The following is an 18,786-nucleotide window of genomic DNA, read 5'->3' as shown; positions in this document are numbered from 1 at the left end:
GTGTTAGATACAAGTTTTTAAAAATATAAAAAAAATTAAATTTTTAGTGAAATAATTTTTTATATATTAGTTGTATAATAAAATGTGAGTAAAATGAGTAATTGGAATATGAAATCTGCTTACTATTTTTATATAAAAAATATAAAAGTAGACAATAAATAGAGGGAAAAAAATGACAAAATTATAGGGAGCAGAGGAAGTAACTAGCTAACCACTACACAATATTTGTGGGATATATATGTCATAATTTAGTGAAATGTATTCAAGTACTTGGACTTGCGCAGTTGTGCTTCTTGTCCTTGAGTATTTGTACTTGATATATTAATATAAAATAAAATTGATAAAAAGCAATAATGGTAATACGGTAATGCAGTATTAAAAGAAATAAAATTGATAAATAAGCAACAATGGTTATATGGTAATGCAGTAACAGAAAAAAAAGAAGTTTGTTTGATTTGGTACAAAACTACTCCCTTCATCCTATAAAAATATGAGTATTTTTTTTTCTTTTTCGTTCGTCCCATAAAAATATGAACATTTTTATTTATGGATTCATACACAATTTATTTACAATATATATAACTAGGACCACGGGAACAGATCCCCTGCTGTGGAGAAATCACAGCAGGGGCTACTGTGTTAAAAACGACAGCATTCCACCCACTCCAATACGGTGTCGTTTGCGACAATTTTTCGTTCAATTCAAGATGTTTTAATATTCAGCCGCAATTTCTATCTTTTCCTAAATACGCCTACTTTCCTATCTCTCTGTCTGTTTTCTGTACATGAATAAAAAAATTGAATCATTTAAGTTTTTCATCTTTTTCTTCCACATAAAAAAGGCTCGACTTCTGGTCTCCTTTTTCTCTATGCAATTTTCTTTTTCTTTTTTTCAAAGCTTATGATAAGCCACAAGTATTCAATTCATTAAATACAAAATCATCTATATATTTGCGTATTATTAATACTTTGTAGAGATAGAGATTTCTGTAGTGAAATAATCTATTTTCTCCAAATTATCTTCTCATTGGTTTTGATTGTTATGGAGCTTGGTACTTAGTATCCAAATACTGAAAGAGAGGAACATAAAATTGCATACATATTATGATTTCATGGTTACCTTATATATTTTCTTCTTTTCTTTTTGGCTTTTAAAGACTCTTGCAATAATTTTTCATTGATGAATTTGAGTTTAGATACTGATTTTAAGCCTAGAATTGGTATGGAATTTGATAGCTTAGATAATGCTTGGATGTTTTGGGTTCAATACGGAAGCAAAGTTGGATTCGGAGTTAGGAAACATTATTTTAACAAATGCAAAAAAACTGATCGAACAACATCATATAAATATGTTTGTTGTAAGGAAGGAGTGCGTAAAACAAGACAAAAGAGATTCATTGAGTAAAAATCCTGACTTGAGACTCTTTTTTTATGTAAAGTAAGATTGGGGTTAACTTATGTGAATATTGGTATGTATATAATAAACGAGTTTATCAAAGAACGTAGTCATCCCCTTCATCTCCCTGAGACAGTACATATGTTATCTTTTCAATGTTACATTACATATGTTCAAGCACATGAGATTGATTTGACAGATGGTATTGGACTCAATCAAAAATCGTTTTTTAATTTTATGAGTAGACAAACTGGAGGAAGATATTTCAATATTGTATTACAGATGTTCAAGCATATGAGATTGATTTGGCAGATGATATTGGACTCAATAAAAAATCGCCTTTTAATTTGATGAGTAGAGAAGATGGAGGAAGAGATTTAAATTTAATTGGCATGCACACTACCTCAGACACTTAACTCAAAGAGACCTTTAATTGGATGTCTTAAGCACAAGCATACCTACAGACCTTACAAATTAATCAAATGCTACAAATGATATAACTCCTCCACAAATGTTATTCATATGTTTAGTTTATATCAGATCTGACGTAATATCAGGTTTTTTACTTTTTAAAAAATGACTAAGTTTTCATGTCCAAGTAAAATAAAAGAGAGAGTATATGGAAAAAGAGAAAAATTGCAGTAATTAAAACATAACAACAACAACTTTTATAATTGAATTAATTATGTCGAAAAAGATAGAAATTGCGGCTGAATATTAAAACGTCTTGAATTGAATTAAGAATTGTCGGAACGGCACTGTATTGGAGTGTGTGGAACGCTGTCGTTTTTAACACAGCAGCCTGTGCTGTGATTTCTCTACAGCAGGAGATGCTGTGGAACAAAATGCAGTCTCTTAAACATTAAGTATAGTCATTATCATTTTCTGTTAAGCACTATATTCTTTGCGTTTATTATATTTTGATTATTAGAAACCCATTTACATTCTTTTGCTTTTTATTATGACTTTGTCTATATTTTTCAACATTTTGATTTTATCTTTTTATACTTTTAGTTTTGAATATTAGCAAATATAAAAAATAATAAACACTTAATAGAAAATGAAAGAAGAAGGGAGAAGAAGTTTACCTGCGTTTAATGTTCAAGAGTTTGTGTTTCGTTCCATAACATCCCCTGCTGTGATTTTGCCACGTCATGGGATCCATTCCCTCGTAATGTGGGTTTCATTAGCTACTAATATTAATTTAATTATCATTCTCTTTCCCTCTTAATTTACTAATGTTGCATTAATCCTAATATCAAGATTCATTCTCACTTTAAACATTTACTCCCCCTGTCCCAGATTTGTAGTAACATTTTGTCATAAAAGTCCGTCCCACATTTGGAGTAACATTTAGAATTTACCATATTTGCACATAAAATTTTACCCCATTATTCCCTAAATTACACCCAAATGTCATTATCTACATTAAAATAAATCAAAACAAAAATAACAAACCAAAAAGTCACAAAGGGACCCACTAACTCACTTCATCATCTCACTTTATTTATTACACACTCCATCATCTCACTCCACCAATTCCTTAAAACTCGTGCCATAACTAAATGTTACTCCCTCCGTACGCCATTAGGAGTCTCATTCATGGGCGGCACGGGTTTTAAGAAATGTTAAGAAAAGCGAGTGGGAAAAAGTTAGTGGAACAGGGGTCCCACTTATATATATTAGTTTTAAATGAAATGTGAGTGAAATGAGTTAGTGGAAGGTGGGACCCTATTACCATTTATGGTAATAGTTAACCGAGACTCTTATTCGCGGACGGACTAAAATGGAAAAACGAGACTTCTATTCACAGACGGAGGGAGTACTATAAATATGAGACAAAGAGAGTATAATAATGTGAATTTCATTATCAACTAATATTAATTTAATTATCATTCTCTTTCCGTCTTAATATACTAGTGTTGTATTAAACCTCATACCATTTTAAATATTTATATTTTTATGAGATCGTTAAATTTATTATGAAAAGACCTTTAATTTTATAGAGTACTCCATTCTCCTATTAAAAAGGGGGAAAGGACTATTGGAGAGTGCAGTAATTGTTGGAGTAGAAAATACTCGAGTGGAATGGATTAATTTTACGAGGAACAGTTGAGTATATTTACTAGAACAATACCAATAAAAATTTACTCTACAGTACGTCTTGATTTCTAATCTTTAATTCTAAATTAGTTGTACATCACATCCATTTCATACATCACATCATCTGAATTAAGCATTCAATATCAGTCATCATATGACTCTGATGCAAAGAGATTTCCACTGTTTTGATTTATAATTATTTTTTAAGTAATGATAAATAATTAAATTTGTACGACCAAAATAAAATTATATTAGCTATTTTGATATATTAATTAAATATTAAAATAATAAATATAGTTAGTTAACAAATTAAAAACAATTTATTAGTTTTCAATGCTGGTCTCGTTGGTCTCGTTTTCAATTTTTTATTTTTATATTTGAATTATTTCTCTATTACTTTTTAAATTTGAATTAAAGTATAATTAATTATATTTTATGGTTCAAAAAAAATTTAAAAATTATACACAAATATCATAATATTATTCACGTTCCCTATACTATATGTATGTCTATATTTTTTAATTAAATATATAAATAAATTACTTTTTTTCTCAAATAAACCAATTTTTGGTTGTACAAAATTTGGTTGCATAGACTTATTGTTATTTTTTTTTTATGATGAACGCACATAAATTTTCGTATATATTCCCTCAGTTCGCCATTAGGAGTCTCATTCTTTAGCGTCACGTATTTTAAGAAATGTTAAGAAAAATAGGTAAAAAATAATTTGTGGAATATTGATCACACTTATATATATTAGTTTTAAATGAAATGTGAGTGGAATGTGGGACCATATTACCATTTATGGTAAAAATGAATCGTGACTCCTATTCGCGCACAGACTAAAATGAAAAAAATGAGACTCCTATTCACGGACAGAGGGCGTAATTCCTAAGTTCCAAGTGAGGAAGACGCATTTCTTTTTGGACTGTCCTGTTACAAATGATAAGATATTTTCTTTTATGATGAAAAGGTAATACTCTATCTCTCTTTTACTTTATCTCATTTTCTATATTTTGCTTTTTATTTTTTTCTCATTCATACTTTATTTATTTTTATTAGATTATTAAATATCACTATCTAAAAACATATGCTCAAAAGAAATGTATCACATGTGAACATAGAATAGAAGGAGTATAATCTTCTACAATAATAATTAGTGGAGAATGGGAGTGAATGTGCTATGATACTCATATATGGATTTCTGTTACAAATTTATATTTTCAACTTGTGTTCTACCCACCTTTGCCTTTAAATTTATTCTTTCACAAAGAAATATACATCATATTTCAACTAATTTGATTTGCTCTTATCTTTAAATGATAAAAATTGTCAACCACTCCAAATATTCAGTTGATAACCATAAAATTAACTAATTAATTAGAATGAGAAAGAACATTCAATTCTTACATCCAAGAAGTGGAATCAGTATCTCAATTTCTAATAACTGTATTGTAGTACTACATTCATTCGTCCGATTGAAGATAATTCAATTTCTCATTTAGTTTATCTCAACTAAGATGACTTATTATTTATTATTTTATTTTCTCAGATGGAATATTTATTTTTTGTAAGCACTTAATGAGAAATGCCGAAATATGGATTGAGGGAATCCCAATTGCATGTGTATAAAAAAATTGGACAAATTACACATATAGACTATTGATGCTAGTCTGGAGTACATTTATTTTACTTTTCAATCAATCAAATTCCAAATCCCAATGTCTATCTTTTCCCACTCAAGTCGGTACTACAAAGTCATAAACAAATTGATATAGGGCACAAACCCAGGATAAATAAATAATTTCCTACGCATAAAACCGCCAAATTTAATTATTTGCCTTATCAATACCAAAATTATCTACTACTACTACTACTACTATTTCCTAAATGCTTCCAAGTTATGGACAAATCCACAGAAATTATTGGCATACAATTCTTTTGCATTGCATTACTAGATATGTGTGCATTCAGAGACCAAGAAAAGAATTGCTACAACATCAGTTATTCGAGGATGGGTTGTGAAAATCGAACAAATCACAGGTGGTCTTTTAAAAAATGGCCCATAAGTAAATTTTTAACCAAAAATATGTAAAGAAAAAATAAAATAGTAGAAGTAGTACTCTACTACTATGTCAAAAGCTCTAAGCACCAAGTTACATATAACGAAGTTTTGAAATGATTGTGTAGAAAGAAGTGTATAAAAAAATTGGTGAAGACAGTAGCCATTCCACGCAGGCCAGGCGACGGCCAATTTTTACTTAAACCTGTTATGTAAAAAATGATCATCAATCAAATCATCATATTTTCGTTTTTTTTTTGATAAAATTTTACTAGTAGTAATTAGTTAATGTACCGTTTAATCAAATCTTAACGTATAAACACTATTATTCATTTAAATCCGTCTCAAATTATCCCATTTCAATTTTTACTCCAATTATTGAATATATACAGAATTAGAATCGAAGCATGATTTGAAGAAGATAAATAGTAGTAGAATTAAAGAAAGAAGAAGCAAGTCCATTACAGTAGTGATAGTTAGTGAAATAACATTAAGCAATTTTCACAGAATTTTTGACAAGGCAGCAACATTAATTTACAATTTGATGAGCATATGTGATGTCAAAAAGGCTGTGAAAACCGAATGTGTTTATGCATAAGAAAGAGTAGCTAGGCTAATGGCGAGGGCGAGGCGGAGAGGGAATAGAGGCCGTTCCAGATGTCGGTGAAGGCGCGGACGATAATCCGGTGATAGTAAGGGGAATTGAGCTGCAGGAAGCAGTTGAGGAGATGCTTGAGCTCATCTTTGGAGTAAATCTCCTTCTCCAGAATCATCTGCAGCATCGACTGACGGAAATCCAGATACGGATCGTCCGAGTCCTTCTCCACGGCCACGCTGGTCCCCCCGATCCGCCCGAACCCCTGCACCGCTCCCAGGCTCTTTGTCTCCGACTCTGTGTCCGAGGACGAAAATGTAGTGTTAGTCGTGTTGGTGTGGTTGTCCCACGAGCTGGACGAGGAGTAGCGCCGCGGCTTCGGCTGGAACACCTTGGCGCGGCGGCAGCTGCTGCACCCGAGGCTCACCCGGATGGACCTCAGCGTGTACCCTTTCCTGCTGCCTGTGGACATGGCGGCGCCGGATTGGATTGACCTAAGTGTGTTTTAAGATTTATGGAGAAGGAGAAGAAGGGATCTTAATAAATAAATATGGGAGGATCCATCCGGTATAAATAGAGCACATGTGGGGATATTGGTGTCGCCTTATGCGTTCAAACGCGGTGTCTCTCTTTTGGCAACTTGGGATTAAGGCCCACTTATTGTCACATACTTGTTTTAAAATAATGTTAAGGTATGATGATCTGGATTAATTCATTCATTATAAATATTATGGATCTAATTTCACTGATTAGGAAGCTTCTCTTTCTCATCTGCCTCTGTCACCAATCCCACTATTCCACTAATACAACACAAATAGATATTTAGATTATGTTTATTAAAGTTCATTTATAAACACACATTTTCAAGTTCTAATTGTAATGAGGTTTTTGGGAATTAATACACACTCTGAATTGATTCTTCCATTTTATAAACGCGGAAAAACTACTCCCTCCATCCCCGTCTCACTATAAATAAGACATTTTTCTTTTAAATACGGGAGTTAAGAAAATATATTTAGAGTTAAGGGGAAATAAAATAAGGTAAGAGATATAATAAAATAGAGTGAAAAAAATAAAGTAAGAAAAAGTAATTTTGCTATATTTTTTGCCAAAAAAGGAATTGACTCACATCCTATAAAATGTCCCAAAAAAAATACTGAAGTATTTATAGTTGGGCGAAGAGAGTATTACCTGTTGGGCTATCCCATTACAATAGGGTCAATTCCATTTTTAACAAAATATAACACACTTAATGTCTCTTAGTATTTTATTTTCTCTCTTAATTAGCTTTCATTTACTTTATTTTGTATTTACTTTCTCCTACTTATTCCCTCACTGCTTCATTCTCACTTCATTTAACTTATTAATTTTTTATTTACTTTACTCCTTCCCAATTCTCCTAGTTATTCCCTCACTGCTTCATTCTCACTTCACTTAACTTATTAAATATATAGAAGTATTTCTTAGTTTTGGTGCCTAAAAATTCTTTAACAATACTAAAGAAATACAACTATATGATGTCATTTATTACTTTTTATTGTGCATTAGGTAGCTTCATTTTTTACAATCTTATTCATCAATTACGACAAATACAAACGTTACCGCACTAAGCCAAAATTTATCAAGGGAGATCTCAAGATTATTTTTTTCGGAACATGTGACCACTTGGAATAATTATAAACTAAATATCACCAACGAAATTGTGAATATGTTATTATTCTATAGACAGCTTATATAATAAGAATTCTTAATCATATGTGCAGATCTTTTAATTTCTTCTTTTTGTTTTAATTTACAACCTGGCGCGGCTTCGAAATTTCACACACTGTTATTTGAGCTTTGTTTTCAGTAAAAAATTACATTATTCTAAAAAGAGAACTCTGGTCGTTTTAAGAATTAGGAGTAAGATAAGAGTGGAGTGAAATGGAGTACTACTGAGAATAAGAAAAAAATAACCTTAGTAGTTGACGTCCAATGTATCTTAAAACTCCAAAATTCTATGACAAAGATATCTAAACTGAGAGAGTGTACTATGAATATATGATCATGAAGAGTTACAAAGTGCAAAATTTCAAAGTAGCATTGAGTAAATCACATAGAAAACCTCCATTTCTCCAAAATCAGATAAAACACTTTTAAAGTTTCAAACTCAAAAAACGATGCCAAACTCTTCAAGACTACAAACAAATGGAGCTTTGCTACATTCTTCCGTATTTGTATTACAGCAAACAACAAGAAGACAGCTTCTATCCACTTTCAATACATATTTCCAATCTCGTCAGAAACTTAATTTTTTTCATATTGAGGAATCTGAGGCCGCTGCCTGTGGGTTCGAGTAGCACTCCACACGAGTAACAAAGAGGACAGGGGTAGATGCAATTGCCTTTAATCAAGCATGTAAATTCTCGAGGCTATGTCTTGAACCATCCAATCAAACCCTTCGAGCAGCCCTTCCCCGGTAAATGCACTACATCCCACGATTTTCCAGTGCCGGCTTTTATCCATGGCGTTTAAGTTCAGAACCTGAATGAAGCAATGAAATCTAAGTCAAATCAGAAACAAGAACAAAAAAAATCGAGGGCCAAAAAAAAAAGAAGAAATATAGTCATTTCTAGTAAAACTCAAGCCGTTTGTTGTCCTCTGTCAAGAGAAATAGCACTAAAACATATCAACAGATGCTCATTATTATTCAATATGAAAAAATAATATACTAAAAGTTAGTCATGTGTAGATCTTAGGGACAATCGCCTACTACTTGAACTAGACTAAAACGACTATGCATAGACCATTTAACAGGAAAAGCACTGAATAAAAAAAGTCACCCCTGCAAAAAATAATCACATCTAATGTGAATATCTGTGTTGAAGAAAATAACACACTCCTAAATTTTCCAGCGATTTAAACTTACTGCTTAAAGGAGTAGAAGTAAGAAGAAGAATTCTTCCTCAAATATTACCAGATCCAAGCCCCCTTTCGTGCCAAAAGCAGACATACTCGGTTGCAAAAGCATCAAACTTAAGACAAATGGATTGAAATTCAAACAGATGCAAATTCCTTACTTTAGCTATCTCATCAGGTGACAGCGAACCTTGTATATCCTGCTTATTTGCAAATATCAACAACGACGCTCCTGATAATCGCTGTAGAAATATGGTACAGAAAAAACCAATTAAAAGTAACCAACCAGGAAAACATCAGAATAGGGTGCAGAACTTCATTTGCCGAAACAAAATATAATAAGATAAACATGGTTCTAGATTCATTTTGTTAAGGGCATAAAACATGACGAAAGGCATGTCTACGAAATGCATGTTCTGAGTTGAGTATTTAGCAATATCCAATGGAAGAAGAAGATGAGATTACATAACATGGATAACATGATGACTGTGTAAGGTTTAATACAGTACTGGCAGATACGAACTGTCATGTTACATAGAGATGCCATAGTGCTAGAACAAGTACCTTATTGTACAAACAGCATCCATGGACTTAAGAAGCAACTTGTTCTTTATAATACATTCTAGATTCAAGGCGAATATGATAAGTGGACAAACCACTGAGTATAGAAAGGCTAGCGCTATAAAATGCACAAAGCTCAATGGAGGAGCAAGTTGACAAAGAGATACTGGAGGAACATGATATTTACAACAGAAATGATTGGGCAATAAAAGAGAATACAAACCTCTTCTTTGAGAAGATTATCCAACTCGTATTTGCAATCATCCAGCCTCCTCAGATCTGAACTATCCACCACCCAGACCAACCCATCAGTTTGCTCGAAATAGTTTCTCCAATAAGACCTTATGGTTCTCTGCCCTCCCACATCCCATATGTTCAAAGTGTACCTAAGAAGAAAATCACATCCATTCCTAATCACACGCATCTTGATATGAAGCACAACAAGAAGATAGAGCACAAGGGATGAAAGCATACTTTTGGTAAGCCATGGTTTTGATGTTGAAGCCAAGTGTGGGGCTGATTACACTAGTATCTTCGCCATTAATCTTCATCACTATTGTAGTCTTTCCAGAATTATCAAGACCACTTGAGTAGAAATTAAGAATAGTAAGTGAATCACTACATTGTTAGGTTCAAGTCTATACTTTCTTGACGATAAAAACAGAGAAATGCATGGAATAGGGGTTATTACACCATGAGAATGCGCATCTCCTTTTCCTTGCGCTTAATTTTCCGGATTATGCTGAGAAGACCCATTCTTGCTTCCTATCAGAGCCTCGAGGGAAGGGGCAGGAGACAATGCGGGATTCCTTCACTTCACCAGCTGCCTGAGATACGAGCCCAAGGAATCACAGGTTAATCATAAGGAGGAGAGATTAAGAATTGATAACAATTGGGGTGATAGCAATTGAGATAAAATGTGCATCTAACATAAAAATGGAGTCAACCAGCAAGTGAGAGTGAGGTAGTACAAGTTAAGGAAATAAAGAATCACTGAGCTTGGCATGAATGAAATGAATCCAGAAAGAGGATATAAGATCATCAAACACTGCAATATGAAATTAATCGATTTGCAACGTATAATTGGATAAATGAAAAACAGCAATCGGTAAGACTTCAGTTAACCGAAACTGTATCATCACAAAAGAGCAGTGCCAAAACAAAGCAAGCAAAATTTCCAAAATATGCTCTGCAGAAAAGCTTTGAACTCAAATCCAATCAAGGATCCGTCAAAATACCTGAAGGAGGGAAGATGATGATGAAAAGCCCAATTGTTTTAAGCGCAATAAAAGGGAGCTGGGTGATGATGAAAAGCACAATTAGTTTAATAAACCCTCTTGAAATAACTTGACCACCACATTCAGCATATTGGTGGCCGGGAGTGGGAGCAACGAGAATGGATTGGCCGTCGGTGATTCGGTGCCGGTGGTGCCTCACACAGACAGAATTGGCGATAAAAATGTATTGCAACTATTGGGCCGAAAATCCAATGCAGATCGGGCCATCAGTGGGCCCAGACACGGTGCAGATAGGCGCATTTTAATTTGTCATCTATTTCGATATTTTTATTTTAAAACTCAAGTGCACATCGCCAAGTAGTAATTTATTGCTTTCATACATATATTGTCCACAATATATTAATTCAAATATGTGGAAACGTCTTGGAGCCTAATCTCCTGCTACGTAGGATTTGTTTCCTAGAAGTATATTTCCTTTGATAGATTTATTCTATAGAAGATATTTCCTTATGGAATATGTTTCCTAGTTTGAATACAATTAGGGCTTTCTATTTTGCTTATAAATAGAGGTGTCCCCTCATTGTAAAATCATCCTAAAATTATATAGTGAAATCCCTGGCTTGGCATCGCCCCCAAACGTAGATACACTTTGTATCGAACTGGGTAAACAATTTTTTGTGTTCATTCTCCTTTTATATTCGTGATTGCCTGTGTTTATTTCCCAACAACTGTATCTAGAACCTAGGGTTTAAGAGGCAGAAAACACGATGGGGATCGACGGGAAGATTGCTGTAGAGAAGTTCGACGGATCTGATTTCGGATTTTGGAAGATGTAGATTGAGGATTACTTGTACGGTAAAGATCTATGAAAACCATTAAAAGCCAAACCCGAAAAGATGGAACTGGAGGAGTGGGAGCTGCTGGACAGAAAAGCGATGAGCGCGATTAGGCTATCGTTGTCCAAGGAGGTGGCTTATCACATGACTGCAGCAAAGTCGACGAAGGAGATGATGAAGATCTTGGAGGATATGTATCAGAAACTATCAAAGGCAAACAAGGTACATCTGATTAGACGATTGTTTAATTTTAGAATGCAAGAGGGAAAGGAGGTGCAACAACATCTCAACGAGTTCAACATGATCACTTCGCAACTGAACTTTGTTGATATTAAATTCGCTGATGAAATTCGTGCCCTAATTTTGCTATCGTCCCTGCCTGAGAGTTGGGCTGGCACAGTGACAGTAGTTACTGCTGCAGAGACAAACCTGACAGTTGACAGAGTAAGAGATCTAATGATTGGTGAGGAAGTTCGCCGGAAAGAATCAGGATCTTCTACTTCTGGTTCAGTATGGAGTACAGAACAGAGAGGCGGATCGAAGGGAAGGCAAAATCATGGAAGATCAAAATCCAGAGGAAGGAGCCAATCCAAGAAGGATTTGGATCGAGTTAAATGCTGGAATTGTGATGAGTTTGGGCACTTTAGAAATCAGTGTGAAGTACCGAAGAAATATAAGAATAAGGATCAGAAAGAGAAGAATACAACAAACGCTACCATGTCAGATGACGATGGCGAGGCGTTGGTCCTAAGTGTGAGTAGTCCGATGGAATCGTGGGTATTGGATTCTGGAGCGTTGTTCCATTCATGCAGCAATGTGGAGGTAATGGAAAACTACGTTTCTGGCGATTTAGGGAAAGTATATCTGGCTGATGACGAGCCCTTAGATATCGTGGGAAAGGGAAACGTGAAGGTAGTGACATCCAATGGATCCGTAATAAAACTGAATGGAGTCAGACACATTCCTGGATTACAGAGAAACTTGATTTCGATTGGGCAGCTTGATGCAGAAGGGTACACAGTAACACTTGGCTGCAGCAATTGGAAGATTACCAAGGGAGTTATGATAGTAGCTCGAGGTAAGAAGGAGGGTACGTTGTATACCACAACTAACTCCAAAGAATGCATTGATCTTGCAAGTGAAACAAATAATGCAGATTTGTGGCATTGTCGTCTTGGCCACATGAGCGAGAAAGGGATGAAGATAATGTGCTCAAAAGTTTTACTGTCGGGCCTGAAAACAGTTGAAGTTGGCCTATGCGAGGATTGCGTGTTTGGAAAATAGAAAATGGTGAGTTTCTCAAGAGGAGGCAGAAAATTGAAAATACAGAAGTTGGAGTTGGTCCATAGCGATCTATGGGGACCAGCACCTGTGAAGTCCCTAGGAGGCTCTGAATATTATATGACATTCATCGACGACTCAACTCGAAAGGTATGGGTTTATTTTCTGAAGAGTAAATCTGATGCGTTTGATACTTTCAGGAAGTGGAAAGCCCTTGTTGAAACTGAAACCGGGATGAAGGTGAAGTGTCTAAGATCCGATAATGGAGGAGAATATGAACTTGCAGAGTTTAAGGAGTTTTGCGCAGAGAATAGAATTCGCATGGAGAAGACTGTGAAAGGAACTCCACAGCAGAATGGAATCGCAGAGCGCATGAACAGAACGTTGAATGAGCGAGCAAGATGCATGAGGTTGAAAAGTGGATTGCCGATGAATTTTTGGGCAGATGCAGTCAACACAGCAACGTTCCTAATCAACAGAGGTCCATCAGTTCCGTTGGAGTTTCGGATACCCGAGGAGGTTTGGACAGGAAAAGAGGTGAATCTATCTTACCTACGTATCTTTGGTTGTGTTGCTTATGCTCATGTTAGTTCTGTTGAGAGAAGTAAGTTGGATGCCAAATCTATTAAGTGTACGTTCATTGGTTATGGAGGCGATGAGTTCGGTTATAGACTCTGAGATGAGCAGAACCGTAAGGTTATTCACAGTAGAGATGTCGTTTTCAATGAACAAGCATTATACAAGGATAGATTGGAGGCGTCGAGTTCCAGCAGTTCTGAGCCCCAAGTAGTCGAGCTAGACATCTCAAACTCGAGTGGGAGCAAGGAGAGTCAGAATGCTGAAGAGGTGCTTGAAGAAGAACCAAGCACTCCACCACCGATTATTCCGCTGCCTAAACAGATTAGAGAGCGACGTGCACCTGATAGGTACTCGCCCTCTAATGTTACTTACTGATGGTGGTGAACCTGAGTGTTATGCAGAGATAGGAGAAGGCCCTGATAAACGAAGGTGGAAAATTGTCATGAATGACGAGTTTGTCTCTCTTCTCTTGAATGGCACATGGGAGCTTGTGGAACTTCCAAAAGGGAAAAAGGCATTGCATTGCAAGTGGGTCTATCGAATCAAAGGTGAAGCTAATGGTAGCAAGCACTACAAGGCTAGGCTGGTTGTCAAGGGATTTGAGCAACGATACGGTATTGATTATACAGATGTCTCCACTCCTGTTGTGAAACTGACTTCTATTCGTTTAGTATTGAGTATGGTAGTTGCAGAAAATCTATTGTTACATTAGATGGATGTAAAGACGACATTCATTCATGGTGATTTGGAGGATGAGTTGTACATGATACAGCCCGAGGGATTCGTAGTAAAAGGAAAGGAAAATCTTGTGTGCAAGTTGAAGAAGAGCTTGTATGGTTTAAAGTAGGGGTGGCGAAACGGGTTACCCGCGGGTACCCGCACCCGACAAGTCGGGTACCCGTACCCAATTTTAGCTAAATTGGTTGTCCCAATACCCGCCCCGTGATATACCGGGATTACCCGATACCCGTGTCGGGTATCCCGTACCCGGCATTGCGGGTACCCGTACCCGACCCGAAATTCGAATAAAAAATTTGAAAACCATAATAATCGTCAATGTTCCCTAATTTACTTAATTAATATTGATGGTAAACTTTGAATAGATTAAGAATAAAAGTGAGGGGATTCTATAGCTAGTTCCGATGAGTTTTCAATTGTATGTTCGTCGGAATATAAAAATGTTTCAAAAGAACTCTTATAAACATTTCATTTTCTTTACTCATTTTGGAAAAATAATAATATAAATACTCTTCTCTACATTATTATCTCTCTTACTTTATTTTTTCTCCATTCTAACTATTTATTTTTAATTTTTCAAAATGGATGTGTATATGGCTATTATTATTTAACTATTTATTTATTTTTCTCTAATTTAACTATTTGAAACGCCTCTATTAATATGGAATGGAGGGAGTATTAAAAATGATATATGGCTCTAACACAAATATTAACGGGTATTAACAGGATTAACGGGTATACCCGTACGGGTAGCGGGTATACCCGCTACCCGCAAAACTCTAAAACACACTACCCGATCCCGCCCCAATTCGCGTTATCGTCGGCTATCGGGTACCCGATACCCGCCGGGTAGTGGGTCGAGATGGGAATTACCCATTACCCGCTACTCATTTTGCCACCCCTAGTTTAAAGCAAGCTCTAAAGCAGTGGTACAAGAAGTTTGATAGATTCATGATGGAGATTGGCTATAAAAGATGCTACGCTGACCATTGATGTTACTACAAGAGGTTTGACAAGAGCTATCTTATTCTGTTATTATATGTTGATGATATGTTGATCGCAGGAGGTGATCCAAAGGAGATGGATAAGTTGAAAAGGCAATTGTCTGAACGATTCTCCATGAAAGATCTTGGAGAGGCTAATCAAATTTTGGGCATGAGAATCGAGCGTGACAAGGTGGCAAGAAAATTGTATCTTTCGCAAGCTGCTTACATTGGTAAGGTTTTGGAAAGATTCAACATGGATAATTCGAAGCCAATACGTGTGCCTTTGGGCAGTCACTTCAAGCTGTCGAAGAAGGACTCGCCGAGTACAAAGGAAGAACGTGCTAAAATGAAGAAAGTTCCTTATGCTTCAGCAATTGGCAGTATTATGTATGCAATGGTGTGTACGATGCCTGATATTGCACAAGCAGTGGGAGTAGTGAGTCGGTTCATGGGTGATCCGGGCAAGCAACATTGGGAAGCAGTTAAATGGATCCTTCGATACCTGAGAGGTGCTACAGAAAGAGTCTTATGTTTCAATGGCAAGAATGTCGAGCTAGCAGGTTATGTGGATGCAGACTTGGCGTCCAATGATCTTGATGGGAGAAGAAGCACAACCGGGTATGTATTTACTTATGGTGGTACTGCTATTTCATGGACTTCTAAGTTGCAGAAGACTGTTGCTTTGTCTACTACGGAGGCTGAATATGTAGCCTCGACGGAGGCAAGCAAGGAGATGGTGTGGTTGCAGAGTTTCTTAGATGAACTTGAGAAGGAGAACAAGAGTAGCAGACTCTACAGTGATAGTCAGAGTGCTATTTTCTTGGCAAAGAATCCAGCGTTTCATTCTAGGACAAAGCATGTGGAGTTGAAGTATCATTACATTCGATACTTATTGGAGATGAAAATCCTGCAACTTGAGAAGATACTTGGAAGTGAGAATCCAGCAGACATGTTTACTAAGGTGGTGACCTTAGAGAAATTGAAGCTATGCATAGCTTCAATTGGCCTTGGAACTTGAAGAGAAGGTTAGAAGATGCTAAGCGGATGCAGGGACAAGATCACGAGGATATGGTGGCGTAGGAGTTGTTAGTCTCCAAGTGGGAGATTGTTAATTATAGAGCCTAATCTCCTACCATATGTAGGATTTGTTTCCTAGAAGTATATTTCCTTGTGATAGATTTATTCCATAGAAGATATTTCCTTATGGAATATGTTTCCTAGTTTGACTAGAATTAGGGCTCTCTATTTTGCTTATAAATAGAGGTGTCCCCTCATTGTAAAATCATCCTAAAATTATATAGTGAAATCCCTGGCTTGGCATCGCCCCCAGACATAGATACACTTTGTATCGAACTGGGTAAACAATTTTTTGTGTTCATTCTCCTTTTATATTCGTGATTGTCTGTGTTTATTTCCCAACACTTCTATGGCTATTCAAGAGTATATTTGGCTTAAGAGGATCGTCCAAGAATTTTTTTTTTTTACTTGAAGTATTTAGTTTTGATTCATAAGTTTGCTGAAAATCGAGTGTTTCATACTCGAACAAAATACATTGAAATAAATCACCATTTTTTGTTCGAGAAAAGGTTTTGAATCAAGAGATCGATTTGCAAAATATAAGAACTGAAGATCAAGTTACTGACATATTTTCGAAGGCACTTGGTAGAACTGAAATTTACTTGTAAGCTTAAGTAGTCCAAGTTTGTTACATTTGATTAGTAATTCCATTTCCCTAATTTAGTGGTATGTTGTTTAGGATATTAAATTTAATTAGACACAGCACTCATAATGGAAGGGTCAATCTCTAGGCCTTGAGATCGGCCCTCATCGGCTCACCATTGTAGGAGAAGGGCTGATGAATGGCCCCTCCCACCTCCCCCCATTTGCCCGATATCATGGCCTTGCCCGACTCGATTGGCCGATGATCGGCCCTCCATTGTGGGGATAGTGCCGATCATCGGTACTTTCCTTTTTTTAATTTCTTTATACCATATTTTCTCCTATAAAATGCCCCAACCTATTGTAAATTTATTTAAATTTGCATCTCGTTGTATTCCATTTTTCAATACTATAATACAACGAAGATTTACGTATTGTATTATTTTTGCATTTAAATTTAATTTATTTGATAACATATTAAATATTAAAGTGCAAAAAAATTAAAACATAATAGTGATTTTATGGAAATGAAATAGGAAGTAAGATATGCCGTGAGTCTATTGCAAGGAGATAAGCCATATGGATAAAATAATTGACGCAAAAATAGGAAAAAAGACATGCCCTTGAGATAGCCCTACCACTATGAGTGCTCTTAGGATTCATTTTGTCTTTAAATATTTTGAAATTGCTGCTATTTAGATTATCTTGCAATCAAATGACAGAGCAATAAACTTACCGTTGTATGTTCTTTTTTATTCTTTTACTATATTTCTTGCTTCCATATATGTTTACAATGGAAGCTTCGCCATGAAACTGGTAGCCGCCATGGAAGGTTCGCCACTCCCATTCATCAATTTATCCATCTTCCAACTACAATCCACCACCGTCGCATCTTTGATCTGTCGATTCCTTAATATTTCCGAAGTTTTGACCAATTCTGGGGTCAAGTCATTATCTTAATTCTCGAACATTTCCACTTCCTGCGTTTTTTGACTCATTCCCCTACAATAAGTTTTCATACCCAAAGGAAAAATTACTCTTTTATTTAAATTATATATACTCGCATATAGTCAATTTATGTCGAGAAGTCTTATTATATGGAGTATAGTTTAATAAAATGTCAGACTAGTAAAATTACAAAATTTTCATTACCCGTAATATTCGAAACTAGTGATGGCATTATGGTCAACAATAAGATGATTTTATTAAAAATACTAATTGAACTGTTATACTCATACGCAAATTGAAGATCCTGAGATTATGCCAAAGCCGTTTGGCAACTCTGTCTCCAATGAAGAACGCCACATTAATTTTATGATGACTAGAAAAAAAAGGGAGTGTTAATTCATTGTGCAATGAATTTAACTAAATATTACAAATGGATTATGAAATAAAAGGTTAATAGTTATTTAAATTATAAAATTTGATTAAATTTGACTTTTAGAATTAAAATATTAAATCATGAAGTTTCAATTTTTACCATCTATATACAAATTATTGTTTTTTATAATGTTTAAAATAATATGTTTCATTAACATAAGGGGATAGTGGTCTTAAAACTATGACCATAGGGCATATTCTGATATTTCCTACGAATTTTAAAATTAATCTAAAATATCATAACATTTACATTATGTTTGTTATTTCACAACCCGATCCAAATAAGATTTTTTTAATTAAAACTTATTTTTTTTGAGTAACCGTGAAACTGTTATGATATTTTAGACCAATTTTTAATTTTTGGCAAGGATAAGATAGCACGTAGAAGACTAGAAACCCAAGTTGATTTAGTAGTGCCAAATAGAATTTTGTGTACATTAGTTGGATATAGAGATTTGTCAAATTTGAGACAAT

General features: G+C 35.2%; 2 protein-coding genes across 4 annotated transcripts; both read right to left on the bottom strand.

Moving 5' to 3' along the window:
* Positions 1-5,998: 5,998 nt before the first annotated feature.
* LOC125224319 (transcription repressor OFP8-like) lies at positions 5,999-6,704 on the bottom strand. The gene has a single exon (XM_048127703.2). It carries the CDS (start codon positions 6,626-6,628, stop codon positions 6,170-6,172), a length of 459 nt encoding a protein of 152 aa, XP_047983660.1. The 5' UTR covers positions 6,629-6,704; the 3' UTR covers positions 5,999-6,169.
* A 1,534-nt stretch (positions 6,705-8,238) lies between these two features.
* Positions 8,239-11,088, bottom strand: LOC125218042 (ADP-ribosylation factor-like protein 2). Of its 3 annotated transcripts, none has more exons than XM_048119637.2 (6): positions 10,854-11,075; positions 10,307-10,442; positions 10,090-10,200; positions 9,839-10,001; positions 9,216-9,296; positions 8,239-8,679 (listed from the first exon to the last, which is right to left on the bottom strand). In XM_048119637.2, the coding sequence occupies exons 2-6, from the start codon at positions 10,369-10,371 to the stop codon at positions 8,542-8,544; spliced, it is 558 nt and encodes a 185-aa protein (XP_047975594.1). In that variant the 5' UTR covers positions 10,372-10,442; positions 10,854-11,075; the 3' UTR covers positions 8,239-8,541. The 3 variants fall into 3 exon arrangements, with proteins under 3 accessions (XP_047975594.1, XP_047975595.1, XP_088922017.1); XM_089065891.1 differs by having other exon boundaries at positions 8,572-8,698; positions 10,854-11,088; XM_048119638.2 differs by lacking the exon at positions 10,854-11,075 and having other exon boundaries at positions 10,309-10,438.
* Positions 11,089-18,786: the final 7,698 nt, after the last annotated feature.

The sequence above is a fragment of the Salvia hispanica genome, chromosome 1 (genome assembly GCF_029641045.1).
Source record: "Salvia hispanica isolate PSC_SH4W2 chromosome 1, Shi_PSC_v1, whole genome shotgun sequence".
Classification (NCBI taxonomy): domain Eukaryota; kingdom Viridiplantae; phylum Streptophyta; class Magnoliopsida; order Lamiales; family Lamiaceae; genus Salvia; species Salvia hispanica.
Note: the sequence above shows the minus strand (reverse complement) of the source record. Positions and strands in the feature narration are given on the sequence as shown.